The sequence below is a fragment of the Gallus gallus genome, chromosome 18, assembly GCF_016699485.2.
Source record: "Gallus gallus isolate bGalGal1 chromosome 18, bGalGal1.mat.broiler.GRCg7b, whole genome shotgun sequence".
Lineage (NCBI taxonomy): Eukaryota > Metazoa > Chordata > Aves > Galliformes > Phasianidae > Gallus > Gallus gallus.
The window spans coordinates 2,344,923-2,363,021 of NC_052549.1; the positions used below are offsets into that span (position 1 = coordinate 2,344,923).

At 44.2% G+C, this 18,099-nt stretch overlaps 1 protein-coding gene across 6 annotated transcripts in view; it reads right to left on the minus strand.

Annotated features, from left to right (window-relative positions):
* Positions 1-637: 637 nt before the first annotated feature.
* MYH10 (myosin, heavy chain 10, non-muscle) overlaps positions 638-18,099 on the minus strand; it is a 93,229-nt gene continuing 75,767 nt past the window's right edge. For all 6 annotated transcript variants that reach the window (XM_040649469.2, XM_015295125.4, XM_046901984.1 and 3 more), the window contains 17 exons: positions 15,983-16,154; positions 15,070-15,282; positions 14,802-14,946; positions 13,170-13,376; positions 12,028-12,132; positions 10,864-11,016; positions 10,127-10,375; positions 9,346-9,558; positions 8,657-8,869; positions 7,895-8,056; positions 6,353-6,481; positions 5,374-5,462; positions 5,102-5,225; positions 4,798-5,006; positions 3,533-3,641; positions 3,013-3,185; positions 638-2,281 (listed from right to left, as the gene is read on the minus strand). In XM_040649469.2, the coding sequence (XP_040505403.1) occupies positions 2,137-2,281; positions 3,013-3,185; positions 3,533-3,641; positions 4,798-5,006; positions 5,102-5,225; positions 5,374-5,462; positions 6,353-6,481; positions 7,895-8,056; positions 8,657-8,869; positions 9,346-9,558; positions 10,127-10,375; positions 10,864-11,016; positions 12,028-12,132; positions 13,170-13,376; positions 14,802-14,946; positions 15,070-15,282; positions 15,983-16,154 (2,810 nt within the window). In that variant the 3' untranslated portion in view covers positions 638-2,136. The remainder of the gene's footprint in view (positions 2,282-3,012; positions 3,186-3,532; positions 3,642-4,797; positions 5,007-5,101; positions 5,226-5,373; positions 5,463-6,352; positions 6,482-7,894; positions 8,057-8,656; positions 8,870-9,345; positions 9,559-10,126; positions 10,376-10,863; positions 11,017-12,027; positions 12,133-13,169; positions 13,377-14,801; positions 14,947-15,069; positions 15,283-15,982; positions 16,155-18,099) is intronic.

Below are 18,099 nucleotides of genomic sequence, written 5' to 3' on the forward strand. Positions count from 1 at the left end.
GTAAAGTGCTGGGTGGGACGAGAGGGGACACATGGACAGGACTGCCTTCATTGCAGTCAGTTGCCCCCTCACCCCTTAGAAAATCCCCTAACAGCAACAAACTGCTTTTGCACAGAGCCTGAGTGGCCACAGTACTGCAGGGAGAAGAGAGCACAGGCTGTGACATGTAAGGCATGGCACCACCTCTGCAGCACTATCATTCCTTCGCAGCAGGAGCAGCAGCAGCCACAGCCCTGAGGGCAGCCCATGAGGAGCAGGACAGGAGCTGGCAGCACAGCACCACCTGGACAGAAGCAGCAGCTCACCCCAGGGGGACGCTCACAGCCCACGTTTGGTTGTGGCCCACCCAGCACTGTGTTCTGAAAGGACAGCTGCAGCACTGAGCTCTGCCCCCTCTCTCTGCTGCCAGCCCTGCTGCAGCTGTGGAGGCAACAGGCCCAGCTCTCCCTGGAGATAAACACAGAACTGGAGCTCAGACGATGGGAAGCACGTGGGGGTTTAGAGATCCCTTTGCGATCCGGAGCTGCACTCCCAGTGAAGTTCTGAGGCTCAGCAGCCCTCACCCCACACTTCACCCTGTATTGAGGTAGAAAAGAGCAAAACAGAAAACCAAAAGACTAAGAAGGGAGCAGTCAGCTTCCAGCCATATTCTCATTTATTAAGGTCTATGCCAGCCTCAAGAAATAGCTCTTCCTGTAAGTAAACAGAGCAGGCGGCCACAGCTATAATGAATAAATTTATTGTCTTACAAAAATCATTGTCTAGAAATATGGGTATACAAGAAAACAAGATATTTGCAGTCAGATGCCTGGTGGTCAACAGCCAGTTTGATTAAAAATACCCAAACACACACAACAAAACCTTTGCGACAGATGTTAAAGCTTTTAACCAAAAAAAGGAAATCCGTATCTTTTTGTTTGAGCGTGTGGCAGAGGAAGGTTCCTATTAACACTGATTCATTGTCACTAATATCCATAATACCACTTGGACTAGAGAGGTACATGATATGAAGCACAGTCAAAATTAATACATTAAATCATCGTTATATAGGCAAATTATATATGTAACATTGTCTTAGTACTGTAGTGTCTAAGGCACTTTCTGTAATGTCAGTTTTTCAGCTATTGAAACAAAAAGAACGCTAACTACTCGCTGTAATACTGCTCAAAATAAAAAACAACAACAACAACAACAACGAAAAAAGGATTCACATCCACTGGCATGTTAACTGCAGGCAGGCAGCATCCCTCTGCGCAGCCCTGTGAGCACGGCCATGGCAGCGTCCCGAAGAGCGCTCAGCCTGAAGTTAATAAATTACTGTGCCTGTGTTGTATGCTTGTTTTCCACTGGTGTTCACATTGTACTAGCCTTAATATATATATACAGACCTGTTGGGCGTGGGAAGAGCAGGATGCTACAGCTGCAAAGTACTGTACAGAGAGGAACGGTGACGCTGTTTGCCTGTACTGCATGACACTAATGGATGAAGCAGGTGCTGAGAACACTCCAAAATGGTACTGAGGGTTAAAAAATGGACGCTACTCACTCATCCCTACACTTCCCTCTAATGCTTCCCAAGGCTCTTCACAGTTCACTCACTGATTGTGTGCCGATCACAACAGTTAGGAGAAAAGAAAAGATGCGGGTGCAGTTTGGTCTTCAATGATCCAACGGGCTCAGTGCAGCCGGGGGCTGCCCGAGCACAGGAGAGATGGAAGGATGTTGTCTGTACAAAGCATGCGGAGCCATGACAATGGGGCTGTCCCAACCACCTACCCTCCGGGAATGAAGTTTTGTGTTTTTTTTTTAACCAATACAGAAAGTTTCATCCTTCACATGATGCTTTATAAAATGGCTTTACAATGAGTGTCTGGAAAATAGATGCACTGAACAGAGACGATCCCATTTTGTTACTATATGTAAAAAAAAGCAGTTGTACCTATATCTGAAGCAGGGTACAGTATGGTGAGGCTGGAGAGCCTTAAGACATAGTTGACCTATTGTAAGTAACCTTGTAGCATGCCGACATTTTGTAAGGCAGATTTAGGGCCACAAGGCAGTCTGGTGGTCAGGAAAGTCCTCCTCGCTCTGCCGACTGTGGTGTAAAGGTCTCTGCATGCAATGGTGTGCGGGGCTCTACTCAGCGGGGGTCGGCTGCGCTTCATTCACGTCACTGCCTTTGCTCTCCGCATCGTCGTCCGAGAGCTCCAGGGAGGCCCCTTCGATGTGCAGCTGGCGCCTCCCGGATCGGCTGGAGGAAAAGGTGATGGGGCCGCCCCTCCTGCAAGCAACAAGCAGAGAACAGCCTTTGCATCGTCCTCACACCGCCCCGACAGCTCCCAGCTGAGCTGCAGGGGAACGGCACTGCCCAAAGTTCACAGGAGGGGCGTTGGAAGCACCGCTCCCATCACGGGGTCACCACAGGATGCTCCAACACGTTCTGGTGCTCTGCTTAGCTCAGACCAAGCACTGAGCAGTGCAGGTCCTTTCTTAGGAAGTACTGCCCTGCACCCCTCCTGCCACTGCTGGCCCTGCAGCCGCCCAGAACGGTTTTCCTCCTGCAGCGTCCCCTCCTCCAGCCCTGCTGTGTACTGGATATGAACTCTGAAAGCAGAGCTGTGAGATCAAAGTGTGAAAAGCTCCCATGGGGTTGGCTGGGAACAACACAATCAATGCTTGCCACTAGAAGAGCATAATTGAGCTGCCTCATTTATGCCATGTCACCTCCTCCTGCTGGACTCAGGCACCAACCCCAGCCAACCTGGGATATATGCTCTGCAGAGTTCAGGCTCAAGAGCCAACAGGAACATCCTCACAGCCAGCAGCTGTCTCAGCACCATCACATCAGGCTCAGGCAGCAGCAGCTCCCAGCAGACTCCAGTGCAGCCCATCCCCTAACAGCAACAGCTCTGCTTCCACAGCTCCACAGCTGAGTGGTCCCCAAGGATGCAGCATTACGGACACGGTCAGAGGGCACGCAGATAAAGCCCTGCCAACTCCTGCACCACATACCTTAACCTGTTTTTCAGGGTGCTGACCTCCCGGCTCAGGCCCTCGTTTGCCTCCGTGGCATCATCCAGCTCACGCTGCAGTTTACGTCGGGAAGCATTTGCACGTGTGGCTTCCTCCTCAGCCTCCTCCAGCTGGCGCTTCAGCTGCTTCATCCTGGCATTTGCTTTTTCCATCTGAAATAAGAAAAGTCAGGTTGTCAGGATCAAATTCAGCAGCTGCAACTCGGGAAGGCAGAGAGGTTCACCAGCACTCCAACCACCCCTGCTGGAGATGGAACCTCAATGCAGACTCCCATCTGGATTTCAGGAACAGCCCACAACTCCTGGGTCTCAGAGACCGGGGTGCAATAACACATCGTTGTAACGGAGCTAACACAGGGAGCAGGCAAGGAACTGCTCCACCAGTTCAGTTATCAAGACTGGGATTCCCTCCCATCTTCATTAAAAAGCTTCTTAACAATGCCTTTCTACTCAAAGCAGGGTTTTATCCATCTTTCCCAAGCACAAGCTAAGCCACCCACCTGCTCCTTGTATTGGTCTGCGTGTCGGCGCTCGTCCTCCACCTGCATGAAGACTTCTTTCAATTTCTTCTCTGTGCGCCGCACCAGTTTGTTTGCAGCTGCTCTTTCCCTGGAAACAATCAGAAGCCACACAGAGGCTGTGAGCACCACATGTGTTCTCTCACAAGGCTCCTGCCTCATCGTGCAGCTGAGGCTTGAGGCTACCATGCCTGCCACCACCAGCAGCACTGACTTCAGTTTTGAGTTTTAGTACGCTGGAGGTCAGCTGGGATGCAGCTTTAGAAGCATGAAGTACGAGCACTGGAGCAGCACAAGTACTGTTTGGAGGCTAAAAGTAGGGATGTGCTTCTACACAGTGAGATTCAAGAAAGCAGTGTTAGGGTTATTGCTAAGCAATGCCGTGGTCCTCCCCCAGAGCGAAAAGCCCAACAGGAATGGAGGTGGTGATAAGACAGCCCACTTTCAATCTTCCAAGGACAAGGCAGGGGAAAAAAAAGTTGGAGGACTGAGATGGAAAGAAGCACTCTCTGGAGAAAGATGACTTCTACGGAGCACAAGATTTACTTCAAAGTGGTGAGGAGGGACCCCTGGAGGCCATCTGTTCCAACAGGGCCATGCAGAGCTGCTTTTCCACACCCAACAGCTTTTGAGTGCCTCCGAGGAAGAGACCCCACAATCTCTCAACAACCTGTGCCAGTCAACCCCCAGTCAAAAAGTGCTTCCTGATGTTCAGGTGGAGCCTCCTGTATTCCAATTCCTGCCCACTGCCTCCTGTCCTGTCCCTGAGCAGCACTGACAAGCACCAGGCTCCATCCTCTGCACCTCTCTGATGGATATGCATATACAGATGGTATCCTCCAGGCTCCGCAGTCACAGCTTTCAGCCCGTCTTCACAGGGGAGAAGCTCCAGGCCCTTCAGCATCCCTGTGGCCCTCCTTCTCTTTAAAGCCTAACCCAAAGAGACCAGTGTCTCAAGATGTTTTGTCTTAAGAAACTTCTGCTAAAGCAGCTGTGGTTTCTGGGACTATCAGTTAACACAAACACTTGTAAACTTCAAGAAGTAAATCAGCAGTTTCAGTTAAGGAACACACTCTGAAACTTTCAACCTCAGTGCATCTGATTCAAGTCAGTCCCTCAAACAGGTTTCTAAATAATAAAACCTAACAGCTGTGCTGTAGCTGTGACCTCACACCTCAACCCCACAGTAACTTAAGGCATGGATGTCTCACACACTCTACTGACAGAGCACACAGAGTTTTCCTTACTTTGCTTCCTGCTCAAGCTGTTCTTCTAGCTGAGCAATCTTGGCTTCTAGAGTAGAAATTGTTGCCTTGAACTTTGACTTCACAGATCCCTCCAGCTCCTGCAGCTTGGCTTTCAACTCTTTGTTCTGCCTCTCCAGCTGCTGCCGTGCATTTTCACTCTTCTGTGCAGCGCTCCGCTCCCCGGCCAGCTCAGAATTCAGCGTGTCAACCTTTCAGATGGAGGAGAACGGATCATTTGGTGCTATTCAGAGCCTCCACTCAACCCAAGCATGAGCTGTCCTGATAGCAACTGCCAACAGCTCACCTGCAGTGTGGTCTTCCGGAACCGCTCGTTGAGAAGCTCCATGTTGCTCTGCTCTTCTTCCAGCTCCTCCTCCAGCTGTGCAATGCGAGCCTCCAGCCGGCGCTTCTCATCCAGCAGCGCAGACCTGGGAGAGAAGCAATGGGGTCAAGACACGTTCAGGTGTGATGCAAAGCCAGCTGCTTTGTATTCATGAAGACAAATCAACATAGAATTTGCAAACAGGCTATTGAGAACTGCAGCTGCTGCTGCCTGAAGTCCATTTGATGACTCACTTTCCTGAAGCACTGTTTGCAATCTCATCAGCCAGCTCGTCCCTTTCTTGCTCAGCGTGACGACGGGCTCGCTCAGATGCAGCAAACTCCTGCAAAGGTTTCAGAAAAGATGTGTTATGAATCTCAGAAGTCCTGCAAACAATTCGCCCTTGGAGTAACTTCTGGGAGATGCTTTGAAGTGTAATATCCCTGAAATCACAGAATCATAGAATGGCCTGGGTTGAAAAGGACCACAAGGCTCATCTCGTTTCAACCCCCTGCTATGTGCAGGGTCACCAACCACCAGACCAGGCTGCCCAGAGCCACATCCAGCCTGGCCTTGAATGCCTCCAGGGATGGGGCATCCACAACCTCTAAAACACACAAAGAACAGAAACACTGAAGCTCTAGGCAGTAAGAAAAAAATGACCTTGTTGGACTGATCACAGTGTGCTACATGCCCAATGTACAACAGGCACTATGTTAAGCAAGCTTAGCTTCTTATACCTCCAGAATACACAGCATTGATGCAAGAAAAGAAAACAGACTAACAGGCTTTAGCATAGTAGTATAAACAGCACTGAATTTCACATCACAAACTGTATTGCGTGGCAGGAAGTCAGCAAACTTCCGTGGTCCACTGAGGTGGGATGCTGGGATTCCTGGCCTTCATGCATTTCTAGTCCTCAATTTCAGTGGTGACACTGTGCACCACCACACCTCTCAGAGACTCCTGAACCTCCCTGCAAGTTCAGTGAGGCCTCAAATCTGTTTAAACTGTCACACAGCTCAGGCAGAGAAGTAAAGGATTCTGCTGGAATGATTCCATTGAAGCCCAAGCTTCAGAGAGCTGCTGAAGGAAGCAGGGTGATGGGGTGGAAAGAGAAAGCTCTCCTGGCTCCCACTGCTGTTCAACACAGTAGGACAGATTTTCACTCCCACCGCCCAACCTTCTCCTTACACTAGCAAGGAAAGTAAGCGTTGTGAAGTTCACTCTCACCTCCTGGAGCTGAAGTATTTCCGCTTCGAGACCTTTGAGTTTCTTTTCACTCTCTTTGGACTGTGCAAAGATCTCATCTCTGGATGCACGGGCTTCTTCCAGCTCCCGCTGGTAGTCCTTCATTTGAGCCTGCAGTTGGAAAAGTCCCACAGCCATGTTGCATTAGGGCAGCCACAAGATCTGTTAGGAGCTCTGAAGCATTTTGACACCCTTCAGAGGAAAGGCCTCCCTCCCCCAGAGTGACTTCATTCCACTTCAATGCATCTTCAATTATTTTTATAGTTTAACTTCATTTTCTTGTCTCCATCATTCATTCCTCATCAGAAACATCCTATTATAGGGCTTTACTTAATTTGTTTGGTATATTTCTTGTCGAGAAAAGAACTCTAACAAAGAGCTGCTCAATTACATTTGCTGTGGAACTTGTGGAAAAGATAAAGCTTTTGGAGTGATTTGGGGAAAAAAAAAATCTATATACTTGGACTGAAAAAGTATATTACAATTATACCAGGTAAAACTTATCTCAGCACAGAAGTAACAAACCCCTTGTTTGGTACAGATGGGCTAGAAGCACATGCTTAGCTTCTACTCACACACACTGCTAAGACCTCAGTGTGTGTTAAGCTGCACCAGTTTGACTTAAGATGCTAAAAGAGTATGAAAGTCAGAGAAAAGCTGCATTTAAATTACAGTTGCATCTTTGAAATGCCTCCGATCTTGAGAATACTTATTTTGGGTGTCTACATGAAGGCACACAGAGCACAGCAACAAGATCTCTACCTGACCTGTCCTTCTGGAGAGGAGGAGTATGATGCTGCCACGTACCAGCATGTCTTGCTTTAGCCTTCCCTCCTCACTCACAGCCTGGACTCTGCCCCAGAGCTGTCTCTGTTCAGTTGAATTGCCAAGGCATAGAGAGGACAGGGCAGAGAGGCAATTTAATTTGCCATGTGCCTTATGTGGTCTTGCCACAATCTCACATTTCTGCAGTTCTGGGCCATGGCACTGAAAAATCTTTGGCAAAACTCAACTCTACCAAATGTTGAACATTTTTCTGGGAATGGGAAATAAATCCTCAGTGCAAGGACTGGGTTCTCTCGCCAAAGAAGAATGAGCAACTTGGAGCTTTTTAAAAGCAACTGGAAGTTACTCCTCCTTTTTCTCTGAAGCATTTTTGGCTGAAAATGCCTTAAGATGTTCTTCCTGAGGAAGCAGCAATCAGGAACAGCTGAGCCCAAATCAGTAAATTCAAAAGGCATAAAATTTAAAAAATCTGCTCTGTAAAGCAATATTCAGTAAATCCTTCAGAAGGTGTTGAAATAAAAGACCACTACTGAATCAAAATACATGGGGTCAGCCTTAACTCCTTACCAACAGAAGGATGAGAAGAGATGTGAAGAGGTGCTATGTTCATACTCTATGACATGCCAGCACAGTGCAGTACGACATTCCTCTTGCCTTCAAACTACAGATGTGTTTAATGAGAAGCAGCAGAATTGACAGTCACCAGAGGACAGAGCACAGTTCATCAGCTGGGCTTACCTGGAGCTTACGCAGCTGTTTGATGGCTTCATCTCGAGCCTTGTTTGCAGCTTCTATCTGACCTTCCAGGTCTTTCAGATCCATCTCCATTTTCTTCTTGGCTGCTACAGCAAGAGCCCTCTGCTTGCGCTCATCCTCCAGCTCTGCCTCCAGCTCTCGCACCTGTGAGATGAAGGCATTTAGCAGATCTGTCCCAGCAATGGAACAAACACAAAGTCCTAACTAATGGTCTGAGAATCCAAAAGGCCTTTGCACAACGGAATGAATGTTACTTGATTGGAAGAGACTACAGAATGCAAGCTACAGGGGAAGGCGCTGCAGATGGCAAAAACCAAATCCACAAATTGGAAGCAGAGATCTCTGAACTGACAGAAAAGAAAACAGGCAATAACTCACTGTTAGAAGCATTCCTGTTTCATCTGTTCAGCTACTTAGATCATAAGTTATTTCTCTTTTTGTATATAAAAATCAAGTTTTGCTCCTTACGTTACCATCAAGGGCTCCCATCCTATGTAAGTTAATGACAATTTTTGCATTGTAAAACTTCAGAAGCCTTCCAAGGCTATTGTTTGTTTCCACAAGATCCATATATTAGAGATTCTCAGTTATTCAGTAAGATCAATGCTAGGAATTTTTTATAGGGTGGGGTCTTTAAGCAAATGATTTTATTTTCTAGTAATAAGGAAGCCACAAAACTTTGGCAGCAGAGCCTCACACCCTTCCCTCAATGAAGTGCAATGAAGTGCAGTAAACCAGACATACTTGTTTGACCAGCATCCTCTTTTTCTCTTCATTCTGCTCATCTCTGGCTTGCAGATCTCTCTCAAACTGGGCTTTCATAGCTTGCATGTTCACCTCCAAACGAAGCTTAGCATCTTCTGTGGCCTGTAGTTCATCTTCCAGTTCCTCAAGTTGAGTTCTCATCTCTTCAACCTGTTGCTCTAAAGTTCGCTTGGATTTCTCCAGCTCATGGACCTAAACCACAAACACTTATCAGACCGTCTCCCTCAGCTATCTAAACAAGAGTGCTTATTAACAGTGAAATAAGGCATGGACAGTGTACACTGTGTTTTGTGATGATGCTCAAGCCTGAATCAGAACAGGCAGAGAAGCTCTTCTAACTGCACTACAACAAAAAGCTGTGTAGATTACTAAAAGAGGAGCTGTGCAGACAATGTGACAAAGAGAACAGAATTGAGACAAGCTTTTAAATCTAGAGCAGGTGCCACTCGCCATTTAGCCAGCAGCTTCTGCCCTCCATGGTCTCTTTGGAAGATGTGAATTAAGCCTGAAATATTACCCCCTGGCCTCCAGATTCTGAGCATTCATCCCTCGAGTAGTTTGTGTTGCATCATTCTTTCTTTTGTGTCAAACATACTTCTCCAGTGAGGGAATTTTACTGTGCTATCCCCCATATAGTGTAATAAAATAAAAGGTGGAAAAGTACTTACATTTTTGCCCACATCATCTTTAGAACTCATTAAGTCCTCCATATCTGCACGCAATTGTTTGTTCTGTCTCTCAAATTCTTCCTTTGCTTCCAGGGCTTCTTCCAGAGCCCGAGCCAGAGACAGTGCTTTCGTTTCCTTCTCCCTTGCCTCTGCTTCAGCACGATCTCTCTCCTCTGCATATCTAGCAGAAATGTTCTTCTCTTCTGCCAGCATCTGAACAACAAAACACCAACAGATAAATTAATCTCCTTGTTCTATAATCAGCTCCTTACAGCCCTGTGTGTTATAGTCATTCAAGTGGTCAATGGTTTAAGTTTCATCAGCCTTCAGAAGTTCTCTCAAGCCTTTCAGGACTTGGTCAGAGTGCTGGTAAGGAAACAGCTGAAGCTGTTCAGGGATGAGATGAGGAAAGAAAGCTATCAGTCAATACTAATGTTTTACATTTTGATCTTTTGGTCCTCCTGTCCTTTCTTACTGTAATCCCTCAAGCTTAACTAAAGCTTTTTAAGTCAAGTTTCTGTTCCAATATCATTCCCTTTTGCACATATAAGGAGCTTATTTCTTGATCTAACAGAACTCAAAGGTGATATGTAGCTCACTGAAATCGTAAGTGCCCACCTGTAACAAGGGTCACGATGCTCACATCAGAGTTATCAATAACCACAGTACTCCGAATGGATTCCTCTATTTACAACATTAATTTATGCAGTAAATTGCCATTATGCAGTAAATGGCAAATGCTTTTTAAAAATCATAGTAAGATGTCAGGAAACTGGATTACCTGATCAAATTTCTTCTGCTTTTTCTCCAGGTTAGAAACAATCTGGCGCTGATGATCCAGATCTACCATCAAGTCATCCAGCTCTTGCTGCAGGCGATTCTTTGTCTTTTCTAGTTTGTCATAAGCCATTGCCTTCTCTTCCAGGCGTTGGCTTAAGGATTCCATATCCTTCAGTAATTTCTTCTTATTTTCCTCCAAACCTTCAATTGTTCCCAGGTCATCATCTACCTTCTTCTTAGCCTCTGCTAACTGAAATGTATCAAAAGAAAATAACAGTGCTTAGTGCATCATGAGAAGAAAAAAAACATCAAGCCCAGACTACAAAACCACAAACTGATGCTATCATTGGTTAAAGTAACACAAAAATGGTGAGCTAGCAGCATACTAAACAGAGCCACGCTCTGCCCATTACAGTTGGTTGTGCCAATCATTAGTGCAGTGGAGGAAGAACACAGGAAGATCTATTCAGAAATCCAATCCAACTATTTCTGCAAGTTAGATCACAGGCTGTCTTGAGTTGCAAGGGACCTTGAAGACTACCCAGTTCCAATTCTCTGCCATGAGCAGGGCACCTTCCACCCAGACCAGGCTGCTGAAGGCTCCACCCAGCCTGAACACTTCTAGGGGTAGGGCATCCACAGCTCCACTATATGAGACAGACTGCCTTGGCAACTTCAGATGACATTTCTGCAAGATCTACAGACCTTACAGAAGTCCTGCCATTTGCAACAACCTACCTGTGCCTGCAAGGCTAGCATCTGTTTCTCCAGGTTCTTCCTGGCCTCCTCCTCCTCTTCCTGCTGCTCTTGCAGGTTGTTCTTCTCCTCTTCTAGCTGCCTAATTCTGCTGCTCAGGTTGAGTTTCTGGCGGGTTTCTTCCTGAAGTAGTTCCTGTCACACAAACAGGCATATTCAAAGCTCAGTTTGACTACCATCCTCCATTACCCTATAAAGAATTTCAGGCTTAATTATTTCTCTTGCAAGATTTTTGTACAGTGAAGTGCTTATGAAAACAACTGAAATTCAGCTTTCCAAGAAGGTACTGAACATTCATTTGGGGCAAACCCCTATAAAGCATATTTCTGAAAAGGGAATATATGCCACAGTATTCTAGAAGTTCATAGATAATATTTTTCCTTTGTTTAGAAGGGATGAGCTGAGAAGTTATCTTTAGAATTTACTTTTCTTCTTTAGGACAAGCATAGAGTACCTATTTAAAATGACCTAGGAAGAAAAAACCAGCAGTAAATCCTGCAATGGCAGCACACTGAAGCTTTGCTGTATTGCAGAAATGTAAGTCAGTTGAAAAAACAGCTGTAATATGGCAATGGAAACCTGTCATAATAGAAATTAATGAAAGGTGTAACAACCTTCCCTCCAGCCCCCTTCCTCACATCCCTCTGTCATTACCATCATTCAGGTAGTCACCATTAGCATTTTTACACCTGAAGAAGTGTATTTGAATGATAATTACATAAAACCTACATTATTTAAAATTAACAACAGCTACTGGCAGTTTTAAGAACTTAAGCTGTAAGAAATGTTATCAGCCCTCACCTTGAGGTACCTTCCGTATACTTCAAGAATCTCATTCACATTAACATTCTACTTGGAAGAGCTCTTCCTGACTAAATACTTATCTCCCACAGACTATAAAATAGAAGAGAAACTGAAAAGTTACTGTCTATCAAATACTATCATCAAATATCAAAGACAAACTGGCCTCACACATAGCTGAGCAGTCATTTATACATCATATTTCACTAGACACAAAGAGGAAGTACAGATTCTACTCAATGGACTTTCAAAGCCATGAATGAAAATGTATTTTCTGCTCTGCAGTTAGCAGTTTGGTAAGAAACAAAGCTCAAGTGCAGATTTCAAGCTTCCCTGCACACACACCTGTGTATCCTGAAGTTGGGATTCCAAGCTAGCTGCATCCTTGGCAAACTTGATCCCTTTCTTCTCTGCTTCCTCCAGGAGACTTGAGACATTATCCAACTCATTCTGCAAAGCAAGCAGCCTCAAGGTAACAGCATGCAGCTGACTCATGGCAAATCCTACATCCCACTGGGAGCTGGAGCTTCAGAACCAGCCTCAAATTCCAGGCATGCAGTGACAACAGTAGCTCCCAGTATATAGGTATCACAATCTAAATAAATTGAAAATTGGCTATAAACTTGAAGTTGAATGCCAATATTGAACTTCAGTGGTATAACATGGTAGGTAGGAACATGTCATTCCAACATCTGCAGGCCAATGTTCTGCATTCATAGTCAAACGTTATTCTTAATTATAGGACTGTATGGGATCATGAATTCAAGGATTATTATGATGGCATCTGGCTTTAAAGTACCTCTGCAAAGGCTACCATCAGATGCCAACTCCAGTTTCTTTAGACTATGTTACTTAGGGGATACTGTAAGAGGATGCATGAAATCTTCCTCTGAAATGAACTGGGTCATCCCCATTCTGAAGGGCATTGTGTTGATTTACCTCAGAACTCATTGCTGCTCTGCAGAAGTCAGCACTGGCTCCTTTTTTGCCCATTTTCTCTATTTCCCAAATAATGGGACTTGCAATCCTTATCTGTCAAGATCCCAACTTTGAAGTACAAAAGGAAATCAGTGTCTTTCAGCACATTTTGCTCACACCTCCAAATGAGAGCAGCCCAGTCTGCTCAATCCTCTATCCAAGATCAAACCTGAAGGCCAGCAGCTGACAGAGCCTCCTACAGGATTTGGTCTCTGAGATGGGAAGCTATGCACTTAGAAGGCACTATTAATTATTACACAGCTGGACAGTCAGAATATAAGCCTGAGTTATTTGGGCTATTTCTTTCAGAGGCATGGCACCACTTTAAGGCTCCTGAAGTCCACACCAGCAACATGACTGAGGTCACTTCCAACATCTACCATGAGCCCAACTCCTGCCGAGCTAGCTGCATCTTTGAAAGATGTTTCACCCGGTTATTTCTGCAGACATCTGAAGTTTTCACTTCTCTGCCTATCTCTCAGCAGCTGAGGACTTCCATAAAGCCTTACCTGCAGCTTGTTAGCTTTCTCCGCCAGCTCCACCCTCAGTCTTTCGCCTTCTGTGACCTTAGCAGTCAGTTCTTGTACCTGAGCATCAAGCTTCTTCCTCTTATGCTCAGACTCTGCCTTGACCTGCTGCAACACCTTCACTTCACAGGCCAACTCCTTGTTGTCAGACTCCAGGCCTTGCTTGTTTTTTTCAAGGTTTGCTTTGAACTAGGAAAGAAAAAAACAACAAAAGAAATTCAACACTTTGTTACATATATCAATAAAGGAATCTGCTAAAAAAAAATAGACCAGTCCAACAAATCCACTTTACAAGTTCAAAGATAAAACAAGTACTCAGCAAGCTGCAAGTAGAGTGTTTAAAATGTTGCCAGGTAACATTCTGTGTATGTTGGACAAATACGAGTTAATGCAAGTTAATCCACTTTCAGACGTTACAGGTATCAGTGAGCACCACAAGACTCTTCTGTGACTTCAGTAAGATCTGGGACATCAGTGCTGTAAAATGACTGTTTGAGTCACAGTGTAAGTAGGAAGGAATGTGCCCATTAACAGATCAGCATGGCTCATCTCACAGAAATAAAAGGAAAGATAGCAGCTGAAGTTGCCCTGAATTTAGTAGGCATAGCAGCCTGGAAGTGCAAAACAAAGCACTTTCCACCACTGCACTGACATTTGTCAAAAAAAATCTTTTGAAACATCTCTTAAGCCAATTATTTTTATGTTCCATTCTCACTACTAGTTCTACCAGTTCCATCCTCACCAAAACTGACATCATTTTCTCAGAGGACCCATGTTTAAGACTGCAGGGTACTTTTCCATTTTTCACTCTCTATTGTCGACATTTATTAAACAAGAAGCAGAGTATATAAGATCTTCAAGTGAAAAAAGCTCATTTTCCAGCAGTTTAACTGCTGCATTTCTCACTCAGTATTTTCAGTTAAGAAATTCTGTGAGTTATTCCCTGTATAAAAATAGGGCTACTGCTTATGAACTGCCCACAGATATATTTGTGAATGACCAAGGCTGCCATCACAGAAGCTAAATGCTCTTTTTGGCAGTGCTGGAATAATTCTGCTCTTGAACAAAACACCCACTAGCAGAAATAATGCTACCTATGGCTAATAACAAAGGAGTGCCTCCTCCTACCTGCTCTGGTGGTGGTTACCACAGAAGACAATATAGCTGTACAGCTGGGCCAGATGCTCCACACATAGCTAGCACTGGAGTTCCCAGTACAAGTACAGAGTTGGAATGGCTGGAAGAACTTCACAATACCTGCACTCAGAGCTCATTATTTCTGAGTGCTGATGCTACAATGTCCATATTTGGAAGCATTCTGCTGATCACTCATGCTGTGAACTCTTTTCACCAAATAAGCATGTGGATTGCTGGATAACTCCCACGTGATTTTATCTCTAGGTGTACTTCTTCCAAGACTGAACAAAGCTTTTCACACAGATGCCAAATCCAGGAGTTTCAATATATTCACATGCAATACATTTGGTTCAATTACAACAGTAACGTACGTACAAAGATAATTTAGCTCTGCAGATGTGAGCAGAAGGTCCTAGGACAGTTACATTACCTATGTAAAACCCAGAAGCAGAATAATACATTTCATTTTCTGCTCACCCTTTTGGCCTGTTCAAGTTGTTCAGAGAGCTCTTCCAGGGCAGTAGCATGCCTCTGCCTGATCTCCTGGATCTGTGCTTCATGGTTCTTGGTTTCCTCTTCAATTGCTTTCTTCAGCTCAGCCACTTCCTGCTCACGTTTTGTCCTAGAGCAAGCAACAGTTATACATTAAAAAACAAACAAACAAACAAAAAACCCCACCATTTTAATCTTTACTAAATTAAAGGTTAATTTTATCAGTGTTCTATCACACAGGTAATGACCCTACCTCAGCTCTTGCTGTGCTGCAGTGGTATCCAAGGTATCTTCCAGTTCAGTTTTTAAAGCCTCCAACTCTTCACTTAAATCTCTTTTCTGCTTCTCTGCCTTGTTGCGTGATGCCTTCTCAGATTCAAGATCCTCCTGCAGTTCTGCAATTTGGGCCTGCAACTCTCTTATCACTTTAAGTGCATTGTTTTTCTGAACTGCTTCTTCATCACCTCTGTTAAACAAAGGCACAACAGTCAGCAACATTTCTTTGTTCTCATAAGTCTGGCATTAATTATATATACAATAGCTTAGAAAAAATACACATTATAAAACTTCATTTAAACTATGCAGTAGTTTTCTTAGTCTCTTGACAAGCACAGTGCCATAAGATGTACTGTAAGAATGATCAAACTTTTCCAGTTAACATCCAAACATTCCAGTTTTGCAGATCTCATTCAACACCATTCCAAAAACACACTGTCTGCTGAATTCTGTCTGCAACATAAGAGATCAGTATTCAAAAAATAAAAATGCATTTCATCTATATCATACTGTGCAACAGCAAGGCTACCACACAAGTCCTGATCATTTGTTTCCCACCTAGCCACGGAAAGTACTCTGACTCACTGACAATTACACGTTTTTCCCTGTTGAGTCTCAACTCTGGTGAGCAAACAGCTTCCAGAGCTCCAAGTCTTGCACACTGCTGTACCTTGCAGCTTTGTAGACCAAGGACACAGATAAAACACTGCATCCTGGTTTGGCCATCCCTGCTCACAGCATGCTGACATCTACAGATTCCCTCTGACAAACGTGAATTGGTTTCTGTGCTAACACTCCTAGCCCAATATACTTACAGTTAACCCAAAAGCAGTCTTGGAAAGCAGCTTCCTACCATCCCTCCATACTCATCAACCCCACTGTGCTCTGACCTTGCAAGAGCAGCCTGCAGCTCTTCCTCCTTCTTGGCCAGCTGGATCTTCAGCTCTTCAATCTGGGCCTGCAGCTCAGCTATTTGGTCCTGTAGATCTGTTGTTTCACCATCCAGTTTTCTCTTAGCTTTTTCTAATTCCTGACGTGTCTTCTCCTCCTTTTTTAAGCGCTCTGTAGAAGTGACAAAGATTTGTAAGTTGTTTTTTTAAATCTAATAATCCTCCAAAGGTTTGGGGGCAAGGGAACAGGGTGGCAGGAGGGGTGGAAGTTTAATTCATATTAAGTCAATTTTTCACTCAGGAGAGATAAAATAAAGAAGCAAAACTTCATGATGCAGAAAAAAGTTCAGGAAAAGTCAGCTATCTTGGAGAAAGCAAAAAGTTTGAAGTAAGGGAACAGAAACAACTCAGCCTTAATAGAAAGTCAGGAATGGGGTCTGGCAGAAGAGCAGTTTGAACTGGTAGGACAGATGATCACATGCACAAGGATTCAAAACTGAGTATCAGCAAAGGTCTGGAAAAAATGACAGAGTCCACAGCTTCTGAAGGGGTAGGCAAGGCTCCAAAAGATCCACTGGAAAGTACAGGCTCAAAGTTTGGACAAACAGTTTTTTGGAAGCATCTGAGCCACTAACACATCCACTGATATTTAGCAAGGCTTTGCAAACTTTAAGCTTTCTTAGTTGAGATACTCCTGCCCTGAGGCATTTCTTTGTGAAGAACACCCACTTATCAGTGCTCTATCAATGCACCTCATCCACCTCTGCCTGTTGTGAGAGCAGGCAGTCACTACCTGCAGCACTGCTCAGCAGTCAGGTATGTAACGCACTGCAACCACAGCAAGTTTTCCAAACCACTAGTGCTCAGCACAGAATTAGCATAATTCCACATACAAGAGCATAAACATAATTATTAGACTCAGTTAAGATTTTGTGGGTCTTCTATACGTAGTTTTCTTTCCCACACTTTCTAAGCTTGCTACTGGTTCAGGCCCTCATCTTCTTTATGGAAAGAGAGCTATGATGCCCAAGAATGATCTCTCACAGCCACCCGGGGTAATTCAGACCATAAGTATGTCTTTCTGGAAAATCCTCTCCCTCTAAAAAGTTTCTTACAAAACAAAAAAACACATTTTTCCTTCTGTTTTCACATCATATTTCTGAGGAGCTTTAGTCAGAACACTGTCACAAGACAGTGAGAAGACACAAGAAATCTCACAGCAAAATTAATTGGTTTTTGGTCCAAATTTTAGTGCCCAACAGTGCCAAGACTCAGGCAGAGAAAGCTTTAAGGCTTCTTGAACCACTGCCAAGAGTAAATATTCTATAGTGCTTTGCTAGCCAAGAAATTGCATGCCTTACATTTAAGCTTTAATTTCCATTTTTTGGTCATCAATCTTAGAATGGCACCATAACCAAACACATCTGTCAAATAGCTTCAAAACCACTAATCCTGATTCAAGCAAACGACGACTCCAGAGTTATTTTCCAGTTTTACTCATACCCAACTTATGGTCTCTGAAGCTGATTTTTAAAGAAAAAGCACATTAATCTCCTTCTATCCCTATGAGCTCAACACCTACCTACACAGAGAAAACGTAGCTCCGGTATTCTCCCATAAGCACCTCAGTCTTAAAAGATGTGGCAAGACAGGCCACCATATAGCTGGTGAAAAACTATTTCCAAATTAGGGCACAGAGCAATTTTTGCCTTACGTTCTGCAATTTCGACTTGGCACTCTATTCACACTGTATAATAGCTATGTACAACCATCAGCGTTTTTAATACATTTATTTTACTTTTCAAATTAAGAGGGGTTACGTACATATGTAGGGCAGCTTCCATCTGTGACAAAACAGTTAAGCAAACCAGAAAAAATGGACAGAAAAATGGAACCATTTCAGACATACAAAACATTGAGAAAAACAATTCATGTTTGCTCAGCCTTCTCATTTATTTTTTACTTTTCTGAATAAATGAATGGCTAATCACATTCTTTCAGAATGTTTTTTTAAGAAGTTATTATAGAGAGGCATAGCAAATTCCTAAGAGACAGATGCTTTACCTTGTTACTATGGGATTCGTGCAACATCATGAATTCCTGAAAGCATCTGTAAA